General features: G+C 35.0%; 4 protein-coding genes and 2 long non-coding RNA genes across 7 annotated transcripts; 5 read left to right on the top strand and 1 right to left on the bottom strand.

Annotated features, from left to right (window-relative positions):
• The first annotated feature begins 528 nt into the window (after nt 1–528).
• On the top strand, nt 529–3,192 carry LOC105776385 (trimethyltridecatetraene synthase). Its single transcript, XM_052621730.1, has 2 exons — nt 529–1,651; nt 2,472–3,192. The coding sequence occupies exons 1-2, from the start codon at nt 746–748 to the stop codon at nt 3,096–3,098; spliced, it is 1,533 nt and encodes a 510-aa protein (XP_052477690.1). The 5' UTR covers nt 529–745; the 3' UTR covers nt 3,099–3,192.
• Nucleotides 3,193–3,676: 484 nt separating this feature from the next.
• LOC128033829 (cytochrome P450 76C4-like) lies at nt 3,677–4,012 on the top strand. The gene has a single exon (XM_052622044.1). The coding sequence runs from the start codon at nt 3,677–3,679 to the stop codon at nt 4,010–4,012; it is 336 nt and encodes a 111-aa protein (XP_052478004.1).
• Nucleotides 4,013–5,981: 1,969 nt separating this feature from the next.
• Nucleotides 5,982–6,891, bottom strand: LOC128034052 (uncharacterized). The gene is made up of 2 exons (XR_008190050.1): nt 6,769–6,891; nt 5,982–6,540 (listed from the first exon to the last, which is right to left on the bottom strand). It is a non-coding gene; the product is annotated as an uncharacterized LOC128034052 (long non-coding RNA).
• On the top strand, nt 6,198–7,456 carry LOC128034053 (uncharacterized). Its single transcript, XR_008190051.1, has 2 exons — nt 6,198–6,341; nt 6,749–7,456. It is a non-coding gene; the product is annotated as an uncharacterized LOC128034053 (long non-coding RNA).
• A 1,460-nt stretch (nt 7,457–8,916) lies between these two features.
• Nucleotides 8,917–11,260, top strand: LOC128031867 (trimethyltridecatetraene synthase-like). The gene is made up of 2 exons (XM_012599004.2): nt 8,917–9,973; nt 10,543–11,260. Exons 1-2 carry the CDS (start codon nt 9,068–9,070, stop codon nt 11,167–11,169), a joined length of 1,533 nt encoding a protein of 510 aa, XP_012454458.2. The 5' UTR covers nt 8,917–9,067; the 3' UTR covers nt 11,170–11,260.
• Nucleotides 11,261–12,311: 1,051 nt separating this feature from the next.
• Nucleotides 12,312–14,831, top strand: LOC105776390 (multiple organellar RNA editing factor 7, mitochondrial). 2 transcript variants are annotated; one of them, XR_008189881.1, is made up of 5 exons: nt 12,312–12,772; nt 12,861–12,958; nt 13,038–13,106; nt 13,756–14,292; nt 14,655–14,831. XR_008189881.1 is itself a non-coding variant. In XM_012599015.2 (4 exons), exons 1-4 carry the CDS (start codon nt 12,645–12,647, stop codon nt 13,878–13,880), a joined length of 420 nt encoding a protein of 139 aa, XP_012454469.1. In that variant the 5' UTR covers nt 12,312–12,644; the 3' UTR covers nt 13,881–14,831. The 2 variants fall into 2 exon arrangements, 1 of the variants encoding a protein (XP_012454469.1); XM_012599015.2 differs by having other exon boundaries at nt 13,756–14,831.
• The last annotated feature ends 989 nt before the right edge of the window (nt 14,832–15,820 follow it).

Genomic DNA, 15,820 nt, shown 5'->3' with positions numbered 1-15,820 from the left:
GTCACCCCATAAAATATACGCTTCGACTAATATAAGTTTATATATATATATATGTAAAACAGTCCCTCAACTAAGTGTTTATATGTAAGGTATAATAATAAATTTAGCCTTCAATTTTACACATTTATTCCATTTGAATCCTACTCTTTTATTGGAAGTAAATTAAAAATTTTTAAACTAATAGGGCAAAAGGATCAAAAAGACCTTAGTAATAATTTAAAAAAAATCAATTAAGCCCTTTTAAAATATAAAATTATTAAAAATTATAAACAAAATTTATAATAATAAAAAGTTGTAAAAGTTTTGTAATTATAAAACCACGTTATTAAGAGATTAAACTAAATTACAAGTTTCAAAAAAAATAATTTACATGGATTGGAAAATAACAATTGTGCATAATAAACAAAACATCTACGCATAGCAAAAATATTAATAAAATCTTCCCAACAACTTTTGAGTTGGTAGAAAGGAGGAATCAATTCAATGGCCCACTTCTTGAAGTCATGAACTGAAGAATTCAATATCGCCAAACCTAAACAATGCATATCATCTTTTTCGTATCCGGCTAGTCTTTGATTTTCCCTTTTATTTTCAATTTTTCCTATAAAGACAAGTTTGGTGTCACAAGTGTGACGGAGTGAGAGGAGGGTGATGGCTGATCCTTTTATGTCCCTTTTTAATTGAATATAAATACAAGTTTTATAGTAGACTTCATCATCACTTGCAATTGCCAATACTAGAAACAATGGAAACTACACCTTGGGTTGCTTTCTTGACAGCATGGCTTGCCACTCTAGCCCTCATCCTCCTCTCCCTTCATCTCCGCCGTCGCCGGAAACTCAACCTACCCCCTGGTCCAAAACCCTGGCCGATAATCGGCAACCTCAACCTCATTGGTTCACTTCCTCACCAGTCCATCCATGCCCTCTCCCAAAAATATGGCCCCATCATGCAACTCAAATTCGGGTCATTCCCCATCGTTGTTGCTTCATCCGTTGAAATGGCCAAAGCCATATTGAAAACTAATGATGCTATCTTCAGTGACCGACCCAAGACTGCTGCTGGCAAATACACTACTTATAATTACTCCGATATTACGTGGTCATCCTACGGTCCATACTGGCGTCAAGCGCGAAAAATGTGCCTGACAGAGCTTTTTAGTGCAAAACGCCTAGAGTCGTACGAGTATATCCGAAGAGAAGAGAGGAACTTGTTTCTGAAAAGGTTGTACGAATCATCTGGTACCCAAATTGTTTTGAAAGAACATCTTTTGAGCTTGAATCTTAACGTAATCAGTAGGATGGTGTTTGGGAAAAAATACACGGAGAGAACCGGCGAAAGCGAGATTGTGACCCCAAACGAGTTCAACGAGATGCTGAATGAGTTGTTCTTTCTTAATGGGGTGTTGGACATCGGTGACTCGATCCCTTGGCTCAGTTTCCTGGATTTGCAAGGCTATATAAAGAGAATGAAGGCCTTGAGCAAGAAATTCGATAGGTTCTTGGAGCATGTGTTGGATGAACACAACGCGAGGAGAAAAAGGGTGAAAGATTATGTTGCAAAGGACATGGTGGATGTGCTTCTGCAGCTTTCGGAGGATCCCAATCTTGAGGTCAAGCTTGAAAGGCATGGTGTTAAGGCCTTTAGTCAGGTAAATGATTGTTTGTTTCTTTCTGGCTCACGTATTTTGATGGTTTTGTTTCACTTTCTTGGCTTGGCTGGCTTCAAATGAGTGGCCATTTGTTTAATCTTGGTCGACATGAGTTTCCTTGCATTTTACACCTTTAACCTAAAAATTGAAATCAGATAGGGTACTAATTACGTACATGGGTTACTCCTACCATATCATCTCCCAACATAATATTTTTAAAGAATGGAGAGTTAAAAACTCTAAAACATAAAAAAGCCTACACCAGGCATGATAAAGCAGAATAGACCTGGAGCTTCATTAATCGTAAGATTGGAACTGAAGAATTTATATACATATATGGAAGGAAAAAAAAACCCTTAGTTTTTATAGAAAATTCTAAGAAAATTGAGTTCTTCGGTTATAAAGATGAAATTCAAGGTTTTTCCAGTAAAAACTCATACAATTCCTTGTAAAAAGTAATTCTAAAAAAAGAAAAAAATAAAGGACGTTAAAAAGATAAAAACAAGTGACCAAAATGATAATTTATTAAGGTTGGGTGACAAAAATGAAAATTGAATTAACACAGGTGACCAAAATAAAAATTGTTGTTAACGACAGTGCCTAAAATGTAATGTATTTTTATTTTCGATATCCAAAATAAAAACTTATAGAAGTCGAGTGTCCAACCCCTAAATTTAACTATTCGAACAAAAATACATGTATCGTTTACTTTCCTTGACATTTCATTCTTTTACTTTATTTTGTTTTCTTTTTTAATTGTTTATTCAAACATATTTTTTAAAAATTGCAATGATGATACTCTTTTTTATACGTATTTCAGGACATCATAGCTGCTGGAACGGATAGTTCAGCAGTGACAGTAGAATGGGCAATTACAGAGCTATTAAGAAAGCCAGAAATATTGGCCAAAGCCATGGAAGAGCTAGACAAGGTAATCGGCAGGGAACAATGGGTTGAAGAGAAGGACATTGGGAACCTACCCTACATCAAGTCAATTGCAAAAGAGGCAATGCGTTTACACCCAGTGGCACCAATGTTGGTGCCTCACGTTGCTAGCCAAGACTGTGAAATAGCTGATTATGACATTCCCAAAGGCACTAGAGCTCTTGTAAACATATGGACAATCGGGAGAGACCCTAATCTTTGGGACAAGCCCAATGAATTTTGGCCAGACAGATTCATTGGGAAGAGTATTGACGTAAAAGGTCATGATTTTGAGTTGTTGCCATTCGGGTCCGGAAGAAGGAAGTGCCCTGGATATCCTCTGGCGATTAAAGTCATTCAAGCAAGTTTGGCTAATATTTTACATGGATTTACTTGGAAATTGCCTGCTAATACTACAAAAGATGATCTCAATATGGAGGAACTATTTGGGCTCTCCACCTCTAAGAAGCACCCACTTGTGGTTGTGGCAGAGCCTAGGCTCCCACTTCACATGTACTCTTAATTATTGTAGCCTTTGATGTTGTTTTGCTTTTGGGTTGCAAAATATAAGCTCCCCATTCTCAGTAGTGAACGTCATCTCCTCTAAGCTTAGCTCATACACATGACGCAATCATGATTATCTCATATTTTGCAAAATTGGTATTGGATGGACGGTATTAATTGTTCTATTTATAATATTAATTTAAACAGACTATATTAATTAAGTTGATATGATGTCATACCTATAAATAAATTTGGATGTAAATAATTTCTCTGGCAGAAAATGTGGTTTGAAGACATAATCTAAAAATTTGTTAACGTAAAATCTTAAACCTCAAGAGGTTTTTTCCTCTCATAATTATTAGTTTTAACCCACAAATATTAATTAAATTTCAGCTGGTCGATAAGAAGAAACAATGGGTTAATTCCATGAACTAAAGAATTCAAGTGGGAGACACATTGCTAAGCTTAATATATTTATATCACAATTTTTGTCTATAAATACATGTTTTATGGTAAAACTTCATCATCAATCGCTATTACTATAAACAACTAACTAAAACAAATGGAAATTTCCTCTTCGGTTTCTTACTTGACTCCATGGCCTGCCACTCTAACTACATGGAAGAGCTAGACAAGGTAATCGGCAGGGAACAATGGGTTGAAGAGAAAGACATTGGGAACCTACCCTACATCAAGTCAATTGCAAAAGAGGCAATGCGTTTACACCCAGTGGCACCAATGTTGGTGCCTCACGTTGCTAGCCAAGACTGTGAAATAGCTGATTATGACATTCCCAAAGGCACTAGAGCTCTTGTAAACATATGGACAATCGGGAGAGATCCTAATCTTTGGGACAAGCCCAATAAATTTTGGCCAGACAGATTCATTGGGAAGAGTATTGATGTAAAAGGTCAGGCCCTTTTACCCAAATAACCCAAAAAATATTATATTTACAAAAATAACTCAAGTTTAAAAACAATTACCAAAATAACCTAAAATAAACAGTACCCACTCTTTTTTTGCACCAATGATTGCCTAATCATTGTGTCAGACTTAAAAAAATTATTTTTTTGGGTTTTGGCATGTCAATGGCCGGAACCCATGTATTTTTTTTAAAATTGTATAATACTGATATACGGATATACGAAAAAGAAAAAAAATTTTGGGTGCTGGCCTGTCAATGGCCGGCACCCAGTACATAGTACAAATTTTTTTTTTATTTTTTCGTGTCAGAATCATATATAAAATACGAAAAAAAATTAAAAAAATTTTTTTTGGGTCTTTGCTTTATCAATGGTAAGACCCAGTACACATGATACAAAAAAATTTATTTATTTTTTTTTCAGAATCAGATATAAAATACGAAAAATAAAAAAAAATTTGGGTCTTTGGTGTCAATGGTCGGCACACATTAGATACAAAATTTTTTATTTTTTTTGTTAGAATCAGATATAAAAATCCGAAAAAAATAAAAAAAAAATTTTGGGTGTTGGCCTGTCAATGGCCGACACCCAAGATACTAATACAAAAATTTTTTATTTTTTTCGTGTCGAATTAGATATAAAAATACGAAAAAATAAAAAAATTGGGTCTTTGGCTTCAATGGCTAACACTCAAGATACTGATACAAAAAAATTTTAATTTTTTTCGTATTTTTATATTTGATTCGACACGAAAAAATAAAAATAATTATCAGATATTGGGTGCCGCCATTGACAGTGCCAAGACCCAAAATTTTTTTTATTTTTCGTATTTTTATATCGATTCGACACGAAAAAATTAAAAAATTTTATATTGTATTGGGTGCCGCCATTGACATGCCAACACCCAAAATTTTTTAATTTTTTTCGTATTTTATATCTGATTGACAAAAAAAATAAAAAAATTTGTATTGTGTCTTGGTGCTTGCCATTGATGTGCCAAAGACCCAAAATTTTTTTAATTTTTTCGTATTTTTATATCTAATTCGACACAAAAAATAAAAAAATTTGTCTTGTGTCTCGGGTGCCATTGATGTGCCAAAGACCCAAAATTTTTTTTCTTTTCAGATATCCAGATATCAAGATTATACAATTTAAAAAATACATGAGTTCCGGCCATTGACAGGTCAAAACTCAAAAAAATAATTTTTTTAAGTCTGACACAATGATTAGGCAATCATTGGTGCAAAAAAAGAGTGGGTACTGTTTATTTTAGGTTATTTTGACGATTTTTTTAAACTTAGGTTATTTTTGTAAATATAAAATTTTTTTGGGTTATTTGAGTAAAAGGGCCAAAAGGTCATGATTTTGAGTTGTTGCCATTCGGTCCGGAAGAAGGAAGTGCCCTGGAAATCCTCTGGCAATTAAAGTCATTCAAGCAAGTTTGGCTAATATTTTACATGGATTTACTTGGAAATTGCCTGCTAATACTACAAAAGATGATCTCAATATGGAGGAACTATTTGGGCTCTCCACCTCTAAGAAGCACCCACTTGTGGTTGTGGCAGAGCCTAGGCTCCCACTTCACATGTACTCTTAATTATTGTAGCCCTTGATGTTGTTTTGCTTTTGGGTTGCAAAATATAAGCTCCACATTCTCAGTAGTGAACGTCATCTCCTCTAAGCTTAGCTCATACACATGACGCAGTCATGATTATCTCATATTTTGCAAAATTGGTATTGGATGGACGGTATTAATTGTTCTATTTATAATATTAATTTAAACATATTATATTAATCAAGTTGATATGATGTCATACCTATAAATAAATTTAGATGTAAATAATTTTTCTGGCGGAAAATATGGTTTAAAGACATAATTTAAGGATTTGTTAACGTAAAATCTTAAACGTCAAGAGGTTTTTTCCTCTCATAATTATTAGTTTTAACCCACAAATATTAATTAAATTTCAGCTGGTCGATAAGAAGAAACAATGGGTTAATTCCATGAACTAAAGAATTCAAGTGGGAGACACATTGCTAAGCTTAATATATTTATATCACAATTTTTGTCTATAAATACATGTTTTATATATTACTATAAACAACTAACTAAAACAAATGGAAATTTCCTCTTTGGTTTCTTACTTGACTCCATGGCCTGCCGCTCTAACTCTCATCGTCCTCTCCCTTCACTTCTGTCATCTCCAGAAACTTAATTTATCACCCGATCCAAAACCCTGGTTGATAATCAACAACCTCAACCTCATCGGCTCACTTCTTCACTAGTCCATCCATGCCCTCTTCCGAAAATATGACTCTATCACACAACTTAAATTCAGGTAATTCCCCATCATCATTGCTTCATCCACTGAAATGGTCAAGGCTATGATGAAAACCAACTATGTCAACTTCATCGACTGACTCAAAATGGATAGAAAAGTGAATGTGTTGCTTCAACTTGTGCAATTGTCAAATCACCTAAAATGGATGGAAAAGTTAACGTTTGTTAACTTTGCTGACATGGCACGTGTATATGATCTGTCATAATTTGATACATCAAATTAGACTCTCTAGAACACTTAATGAGTTTGTTCTTAAGCAATTTACGAGTTTTTTCTATGATTTTCTTTGATTTTCAATTTTTAGTATTTATGATTGTTTTCCTTTAGTTTTTTTAGTCCTTTTGAAACCCAATTTGGCAAAATTGTCTCATTGGGTGTCTAATAGTGCAATTGAGTTTGTGTAGGAAGACAACAACAATCAAACCTTGAGGAGAACTACATCTGACGCCGGTGTCACGACATTAATGCTAGGATGTCGCGACACTAAGCCTCCACTACCTCAGGGGTGCAAGACTTCAACAAGAAACCAACTTGAAGCAAATTGTCGAGGTGTCTTGACACTAAACCCAAAGTTGTGACACCAAGCCTCCAAGGTCGCAATACTACTGTTGATTGTTGAAGTAAAAAGTCATGGTCACTCCCAAGGATGTCGTGACATAGAGAACCCTAAAGCCAAGAGTGTGTCATTGTCGAAGGTGTCGCGACACTGTTGCTTGACGGGGTGAAAAATACTACAAATGTAGTTTTATATCCAACACAAACACAAGTCAACCCATACACTCCAAGGGCATTTTTGTCAAGTTTAGGGTTGAATTTTGGTTGTACAAAATATGCTTTTGTGTCAAACCAAGAGGAGAGACCTTTTTATCATCTTTTAAGCTTAGTAGTTATACTCTTCTCCATTTTTAGGTTTTAGTTCTTTACTTTTCTCAGCTAATGAGTGGTTGTAGCTGATAGTTTTCTTAGTTTTTACTGTAGTTTTTCCTTTCTTTGCACTTAGAACAAAAACTTTACTTTGTATTTTGATTTCTCTTTACATCCTTTACTATATTTCCGCTTTTTTAACTCTCAAAATTGTAAAAATTTAAACTTTAGTTGTGTTTTCTTCTTCATTGTTGGTGTTGTCATCTTCTCCAAAGAACTCATCAAGAGTCTCTTAAGATTTTCCTAACCTTGCTTTTTTTATGTTTTATTTAATTGATCATTTGAGCATGTATTTGACTGATATTTGTGTGTTGATGATGGGTAATAACTAAATCTCATGGTGCTTAGTTAATAGAAATGTTGCATTGCTAGTTTTTCAGGTAGGGACTAAATTGTAAAACTAGACTAAATCGAATAAATTTAAAAATCTAGATTTGACGCCTCTAGGTGAACATTTAGATAAGTGAGACCAAGAGGAGAGCCTATTGAGAATCAATTTGATTGTTCCGATTTAGTTTAGTGAGATCGAGAAATAAACTAGACTAAATCGTCTAATTGGGTAAAATTATGCCTGAGAGGTAAAATTGAACCAATTAGGAGTTTGAACCTTTTAGATCCCTAGTCCAAGAATTAACTCGCAACATGGAAGTCAATCGACCACTTTTTCCCATTGAAATGTTATTTTTGCACTTTTGACAGTTTTGCAATTTAGTCATTCTAGGTGTTAGATAGCGTAATTAATCCTTGATGATGATTTGTTCTATTATAATACTTAGTGAGTAGCTAGCTAGACTTCATATTAACAAATGCTAATTTTTCCATATATTTTGGGGTGATTTGATAAATTCTAAAAAAAATCAATTAAAGAAACCACTTTCGATTTAAAATAAAACGAATTGAGAAACACGACTTAATGAAAATAAATATTCAAGTGGAGGGACACATTTCCATACTTGAAATATCATTCACAGGCTATATTTCATCATCTGCAATCATCAGTGCTGGAAGCAAAACAAGTGGGAACTCCATCTTCGGTTTCTTAATTTTAATTTACCAAAAAATGTTCATTTAGTTTGTTACTTAATTACAAAATTTAATTGATTGGATGTTTCGTTTCTTTTCCAGAAAAAAAAAACCCTCTAAATACTAGTTCAATGAAAATATTATTTACCAACCTTTTCTTTCATAATATTTTTCTAATTTTTAAAAAGCTTCGTACAGGATTAAGGTTTTCAGTAGACGGTTAAATTATTCATGATTTTCTCTAATTTTTAAAAATATCGTACAAAATTAGGGTTATGTTAAGATTTTTAAATAAATGTAAAAATTCAGTTAAAATTTGGATAAAAGAAAAGTGATTTCAGTCTATAAGATTAAAGAAAAGTGTTGAGGTGTGCTTCATGTTAAGGTTTCTACATGACTCAGAAAACCCATTCATAAAATAAAATAAAACATATTTTGAAAAATAATAGACTGCCCTAATTTGGAAATTTATAATTGAACAAAAGACAATGGAGTTTGGACGACTCCTGGGGAGGGGTGTCAAAGTAATGTGACTTTAATGACCAAGTGGGCTTCTAGGGACTGCTTAATATTTTTTTAATTAAATCTTTCCACCAATTATTGAGCTGGTAAAATGTAAGAATCAATGAGTTACCTGGTCTTTGATTCCCTTAAATCATTTGATTAGTGACAAGGAAAATCAAGTGAGACACACATTGATAAACTCGATCCTTTGATGCCCCTTTCATCATCAACACCTGCAATCGCCATGACTAGTTAACAACTAACTAAAACGAATGGCAACTCCCTCTTGGTTTTCTTACTTGACGCCATGGCTTGCCACTCTAGCTCTCATCCTCTTCTCCCTTCGCCTCTGTCGTCGCCGGAAACTCAACTTACCACCCGGCCCAAAACCCTGGCCGATAATCGGCAACCTCAATCTCATTGGCTCACTTCCCCACCAGTCCATCCATGCTCTCTCCCGAAAATACGGTCCCATCATGCAACTCAAATTCGGGTCATTCCCCGTCGTCGTTGCTTCATCAGTTGAAATGGCCAAAGCCGTGTTGAAAACCAACGATGTCATCTTCACCGACCGGCCTAAAACTGCTGCTGGCAAATACACTACTTACAATTACTCTGATATTACATGGTCTCCCTACGGTCCATACTGGCGTCAGGCACGAAAAATATGCCTAACAGAGCTTTTCAATGCGAAACGTCTAGAATCATACCAGTATATACGAAGAGAAGAGATGAATTTGTTTCTCAAAAGGTTGTACGAATCATCTGGCACCCAAATCGTTTTGAAAGATCATCTTTCGAGCTTGAGCCTTAATGTAATCAGTAGGATGGTGTTTGGGAAAAAATACACGGAGGGGAGTGGCGAGAACGAGATTGTGACACCAAATGAGTTCAAGGAGATGTTGGACGAGTTGTTCTTGCTTAACGGGGTGCTAGATATCGGTGACTCGATCCCTTGGCTCAGTTTCCTAGATTTGCAGGGCTATATAAAGAGAATGAAGGCCTTGAGCAAAAGATTCGACAGGTTCTTGGAGCATGTGTTGGATGAACACAACGCGAGGAGAGAAGGGGCGGAAGATTATGTTGCGAAGGACATGGTGGATGTGCTTTTGCAGCTTTCTGAGGACCCCAATCTTGAGGTCAAGCTTGAAAGGCATGGTGTTAAGGCATTTACTCAGGTAATGGTTACTACTCCTTAATTTCTTTCCCAGCTGTCACCTTCTTCTTTTTTTCGTTTTGTTGAATTCTTTTGCTGCCTTCAAAGGACTGATTGTTTTCTTAATCTTCGTCAACCCTTGCATGTTACGCTTTTGGCTCTAACCTAAACTCTGAAACCCCATAATCAAAGTACTTGTAGTAAGTTTATAAAAAGAACACATACGCCATATTAAGGATTATTTTGTGCATATTTCAAATTTACAAGTAATAGTAAAATCTAAACTAAAGGAACAAGACTTAATGGTTAAAGTTTTCGCCTAAATGAGTCAGATTTAAAACTTGTCATACTCCTTTTTCTTTTTAATGTTATATTGATCAAAGAAAAGTGACCATTTCTTGGTTAAAAGCATTTATTGTTTACTGCAGTACGAGCAAAGATGCCTTTCGTGAGGTCCTTGTATTTACTCATTTTTTTTGTTCTGACAATGATTTTTTGTGTAGAAACTTTCCATGACTGGATAAGATCAATGAGCTGTTGAGGTTTCAAATTTTTTAAAATAAAGATTGTTTTTCTCGTCTGTCTTTTTAGGACATGATAGCTGGTGGAACAGAGAGTTCAGCCGTGACTGTAGAATGGGCAATCTCGGAGCTATTGAAAAAACCCGAAATTTTGGCAAAGGCCACGGAAGAACTCGACATGGTGATCGGCAGGGAGCGATGGGTCGAAGAGAAGGATGTTGTGAGCCTACCTTACATCGAATCGATAGCCAAGGAAACAATGCGGTTGCACCCGGTGGCACCAATGCTAGTGCCTCGCGTGGCTCGCCAAGACTGTGAAATAGCCGGTTATGACATTCCCAAGGGAACTAGAGCCTTTGTAAACGTTTGGACAATTGGGAGAGACCCTAGCCTTTGGGACAACCCCAATGAATTTTGGCCCGACAGGTTCATGGGAAAGAGTATTGATGTCAAAGGACATGATTTTGAGTTGTTGCCATTTGGAGCCGGAAGAAGAATGTGTCCCGGATATCCCCTAGGGATTAAGGTCATTCAAGCAAGTTTAGCTAATGTTTTACATGGATTTACTTGGAAGTTGCCCAATAATACCACTAAGGAAGATCTCAATATGGAGGAAATATTCGGGCTTTCCACCCCTAAAAAGTACCCACTTGAGGCAATTGCAGAGCCTAGGCTCCCACTTCACATGTACTCTTAGTGATTTTAGTCACTGAGATTCTAAAAAAAAACTTTAAAAATAATGGTGATTGGTGTAGTTTTGGAGTTTTCTTAGTCGCATTTGTGGTTCACTTATGGTGTGTTTTAATACTCTGTTTTTTTAAATAAAATTTACTTAATAATATTCGAGAAAAACATGGAATTTTTTTTAATTAAACCCGATTGAAGACCTATAAAATCATCTTTTTAGAAGAAAATGCTTGAGAAAAGCATTACTTGTTTCTAGAATCACATAAAATCAACTTTTAATATTTAAATATGATCCTTTAAATTTTAAATTCATTTTTTATTATTTTAGTAATCTTATTATTTTTAAAATTTGTTCGAACTTTAACTCCACAAAATATGATTACTACAATTGAATTAAAAGTTTATCAATTGAAATTTAAAATTAACTGAATTAATTAAAATTTAAAAATGTTTAAAGAAAAATATTTTATAAAGAATTTTATATTTTTATATTTTTATTTAATATGTAAATATGTATCAAATATATATATTTTAGAATTAAAATTAAATTGAGAAATATAAAAAGTTAATCTTTTTATAATCATGATGAAATTAACATAATAAAAAAAGTTTGTAACTTTAAAAAGAATTATACATAATTGAGGATTTATAGTGTAGTTTTATCCTCTACTTTCTTTTCTTTTCCTGCGGGAACGAAAACAATGTTATCAAGCGTCGCTCAGAAGCAAATCGGTCGTCGTTTCTCACCTTATCCATCATCTAGTGTCACGGGCCAAAGTGCAAAGCCCGTGACCATGCCACAAGAAGCGCCCCATGGAGGTCTATCGATTAGATGGGGAACATTTAGCCCACGAGAACTGGCCCGATTCAGAGAACTATTGAAGAAGCCTGTCAGATTGAAGCCTGGTTGGCCCGATGATGAAGACATGGCAACTTAGGCTAATTTTAGTAACTAATCTTAGAAGATAGAGAGAATCATATCTTGTAAAGATTAGATTAGATTTGATATGACAAATCTTGTAAATTCCTAAAATCAAGGGATATAGTGAATCTCGTCCGTCGATGTAAATGTATCTTGACCGTCGGTTTTTGGGGAGCTTAAGTATAAATAGAGAGCCTCCCCTCATTTGTACTCATCCATTGTAAGGTGAATTCTTAAGAGTAATAGAATTCCTTGAGCATTTACTCAAACACTTTGTGTGCATTCTTTCTTTGTTTTTTTTTGTTGTTCTTTTGTAGCTTCTTTTGGCACAATCGCTTCCGCTATACAAATTGGTGCCTTGGAGGAGTTCTAAGGAATCCTCACTTTTGGGTGTAAAGGCTGACTCAGGCGAGTTTGGAGTAAACGGATCGCCTAAGGCCGCATGATTTGCGAGACGAAAGGTCTAGCCCCGTGACATTAGTTTATGCATACTCTCGAGATATTTCTCCAGCGACTCAGGATCTAATAACTCAGTGCTTCCTGAGGCAACCAAGTTGACTCGGATGCCAGTTCTGGTGGAGGGATGTGACTATGAACGCTGGTTCATAGTTATGGAAGCTCTCAAGAGATACCCACTTCGAGATGAGATCGTTGGCACCTACATTAAAACCCTAGCAATGGCTTTGGGAATGTCAAAATCCGTACTCTTTTTTCCGTTTTTGCAGTCCTAAAATGGGTATCTTTTCATTTTTGTTTATACTTTTGCTATTAATATGCAGTGAGGAGGATGCCAAGAAGTCTATATACTCAGTTTCCACCAAGTATTATTATGCATTTGGTTGCAAAGTACCAGAAGATTTGGTTTTTAAGATTAAAAGTGAGTCTTTTTTTCCTTTGCAAATTCGTTCTTTTTCAAGTTTGTAAAGTAAATACGGAATTGTGTTGGTTGGTTGCAGCTCTACCTAATGTGAAATGGGTTTTACCAGATTCTTATTCGGGGGACCCTGGTGATAATAGCTATGAAGGTTAGTTTTAGCTTTCCAGTGTCTTTGCTTCTCATTTGCTTTATTATTCTGTTATTAAGCTATTGTATTACTCCGGTCCTGCTTATGCTTGATTGCTAGGAAAAAAATGACTAATAATTTCACTTCGTTTCTTTTTAGGATGATAAAAAGTACATTTGAAAGAAAAATGGAAATGCATTAGAGTGAATGTAATTAAGCATTGATGATGATGCTTCTCTAGTTGATTACTTAACAGCTATTAGGACTTGTTGGTATTGTTGTTGCTATTAAAGAAGATGGGAATCCTTAAGACATCGAAGTGTGGTGGTTCATGTGCCCCAAGTGTTCCCTTTCACATTATGAAAGTAAACTGTTGATGCTTTCTGTTGTTTTCCAAATTCTTCTTAGGTGTTAAGCTTTATTTTCTTATCAGTTAACCTATATGGTGGGAGTTGAAGCATTTTTGACGCGCAGCACTTGATAGAGCTGAATGGCATTCAATTTGTGTTGGATGGTTTTCTTGACAGATTAATATGAGTTTCCATTTGTTCTGCTATTCTAATATGCCTGCATTTTGTTCCTCCATTTTGTATTAATATCACACGCATGCAATTCCTCCTGCCTTTATAACAACAGTTGAGTGTTAACGTGCATTGTGGTTATTTTACAGGAGAACAATTCATTGATGGGAAGGTTGTTCCGTATGATGACAAGTATCACTCTGACTGGATCCAGGCTCGAAATGATGATAGAAGTAAAGGAACAACTCATCCAAGAAAAGCAAGTCAAAAATAAAAGAAACAGTAGTATTATTGCGAGCATGCTACTGATCTTCAGCTTTGTCTTATATGAATTTTTCGAATTTGCCCAATATTTCCCATGTTTTAGGAGGAATGAAAGAAACGAAGCAAATGCACCAAAATCAGATGTTGGTTTGGACTATCCTATCAATCGAGCCTCAGATATTTGTTTTACTCTTTCGCTGTATGGTTTAGTGCTTTGGGGTGGAATTCATGGTCGAAATGAATTTTTACACTGCTGTTCAAAGCTTGGTAACATTGGCTCATAATGCGAGGTTGATAAACTACAACCAAAAGGACCAGATGGTTAAATAACCAGCCATTGGCCTAATACTGGTGTTTGCTTAGAGTAAGAGAAGAGGTGACCAGGCTGGCTTTGGTTTATGCTACAAATATTCAAGAATCCGGTAAGGTTGCTTGGTGTATTTATACATTTCGAAATCGGAAAGATGTTCAGTTGCTTTTGATCTAAAGAGAAACCCTTAAGGTAAGGGTGCTTTGTGTTCTCTTTGTACGATTGTAAGCAGAGAGAACTCAACTTTTCTGGCTACTATGAATTATTTGATAGATGATCGAAAAATTTTTGTTATTAAGATCCTTGGTTGATTTCTTCTTTTTCTAATGCATTCATTCTCAATACTTGCTCACTGTATCTGATGATATGATAGTAGATGATTAAATGCTAAAAATATATATTTCATGTAATTTAATTGGTCAATTTATAAGAATGCACCACTAATTTTTCCATTTTATATTGAATTTTATACAGGGGTACAATTTGGGGTCAAAAGAGAAAAAGAAGAAGCAATTGGACTAAATTGAAGAAAGGAGCAAAGAAGGCGGGCCAAAGCAGAATTTTTCCTAGATGTAATTAGCTGAAATTTTATGTTGACTTAATGGGAGATTATGTAGGATTTTTATATCATAGAATATTTTATTTTCTTAATTTTCTATGGCTAGTGGCTCTTAATTTAGCAAAGCCACTAGTATAAATAGGGGCTACTTTGTTCATTTAATCATCAAGTCATAAATCAAGTTTTCATCTTTGGAATACAATTCCCCCTTCCTACTCACGAAATTATTTGTTGTTTTTAGTTTCCTTTACTTTCAATTCATTAATTTCCTGCTTGTTACCAACTTAAACCATTCACAATTTCTATTTCAAACTTTCTTTTCATTTCCAGTAGTTAAACCATCTCACTCTTATACCTAACCAAAATTTCAGCCCCCATACTTAAAACACGTCACCTATTCTTTTTACCTATTTTAACCTTATCTAATTTATCCAATTCCAACATGCCCCAAACTTTAGTCAACTAAACCCATAGGTCGGTGTTAACTTCGTCAAGACCCGTGAGTTTACGAACCCGAGCAATTTAACTCCTAAATTTCAGTACTTATTATTTCTCCGGATTAAAAGTATAATTTTGTCAACTCACAAAGTTAAATCAACACTAAGTCAAAAAAGACGTCGTTTGAGTTAGTATGGTTAGACGTACAGTTGGAATTCCAAAAGGATCGATTGTCTAATCGGTTTTCCATGAACACATTGGCATGCCAAGTGGGGATTGTTGTTTGGTTCCGTCAATAGAAGCAGAAACCGGATTTAAATGTCCCACGCGGTTATGAGCATTGGTTCAACCTAGGTTCTTCTAGAACGCAAAGCTGCCGGAGTTTTAAATCACGAACGTTTCATTGGTTGTTCGATCGGTAAGGGCTAGTTATAGGACGTTCCATAACTAATTTACACAAGGAAGAGTTGGTGTCTGAGACATCCTTGGTAGCTATAACTAGCTTATTGGAAAAGAGGAGTTCATCTAATTTTAAGGATCGGTTCAAAGACGAGAAAAAACCTGTGCCTAAAACTGAACTTAGTTTAATTAATTTTTCTTCAGATCTATTTAATTGTTTTTATTATTTTATTTTCAGCTTTTA

This window comes from Gossypium raimondii, chromosome 10, assembly GCF_025698545.1.
Source record: "Gossypium raimondii isolate GPD5lz chromosome 10, ASM2569854v1, whole genome shotgun sequence".
NCBI classification, from domain to species: Eukaryota; Viridiplantae; Streptophyta; class Magnoliopsida; order Malvales; family Malvaceae; genus Gossypium; species Gossypium raimondii.
This window is presented reverse-complemented; position numbering and strand designations above follow the sequence as displayed.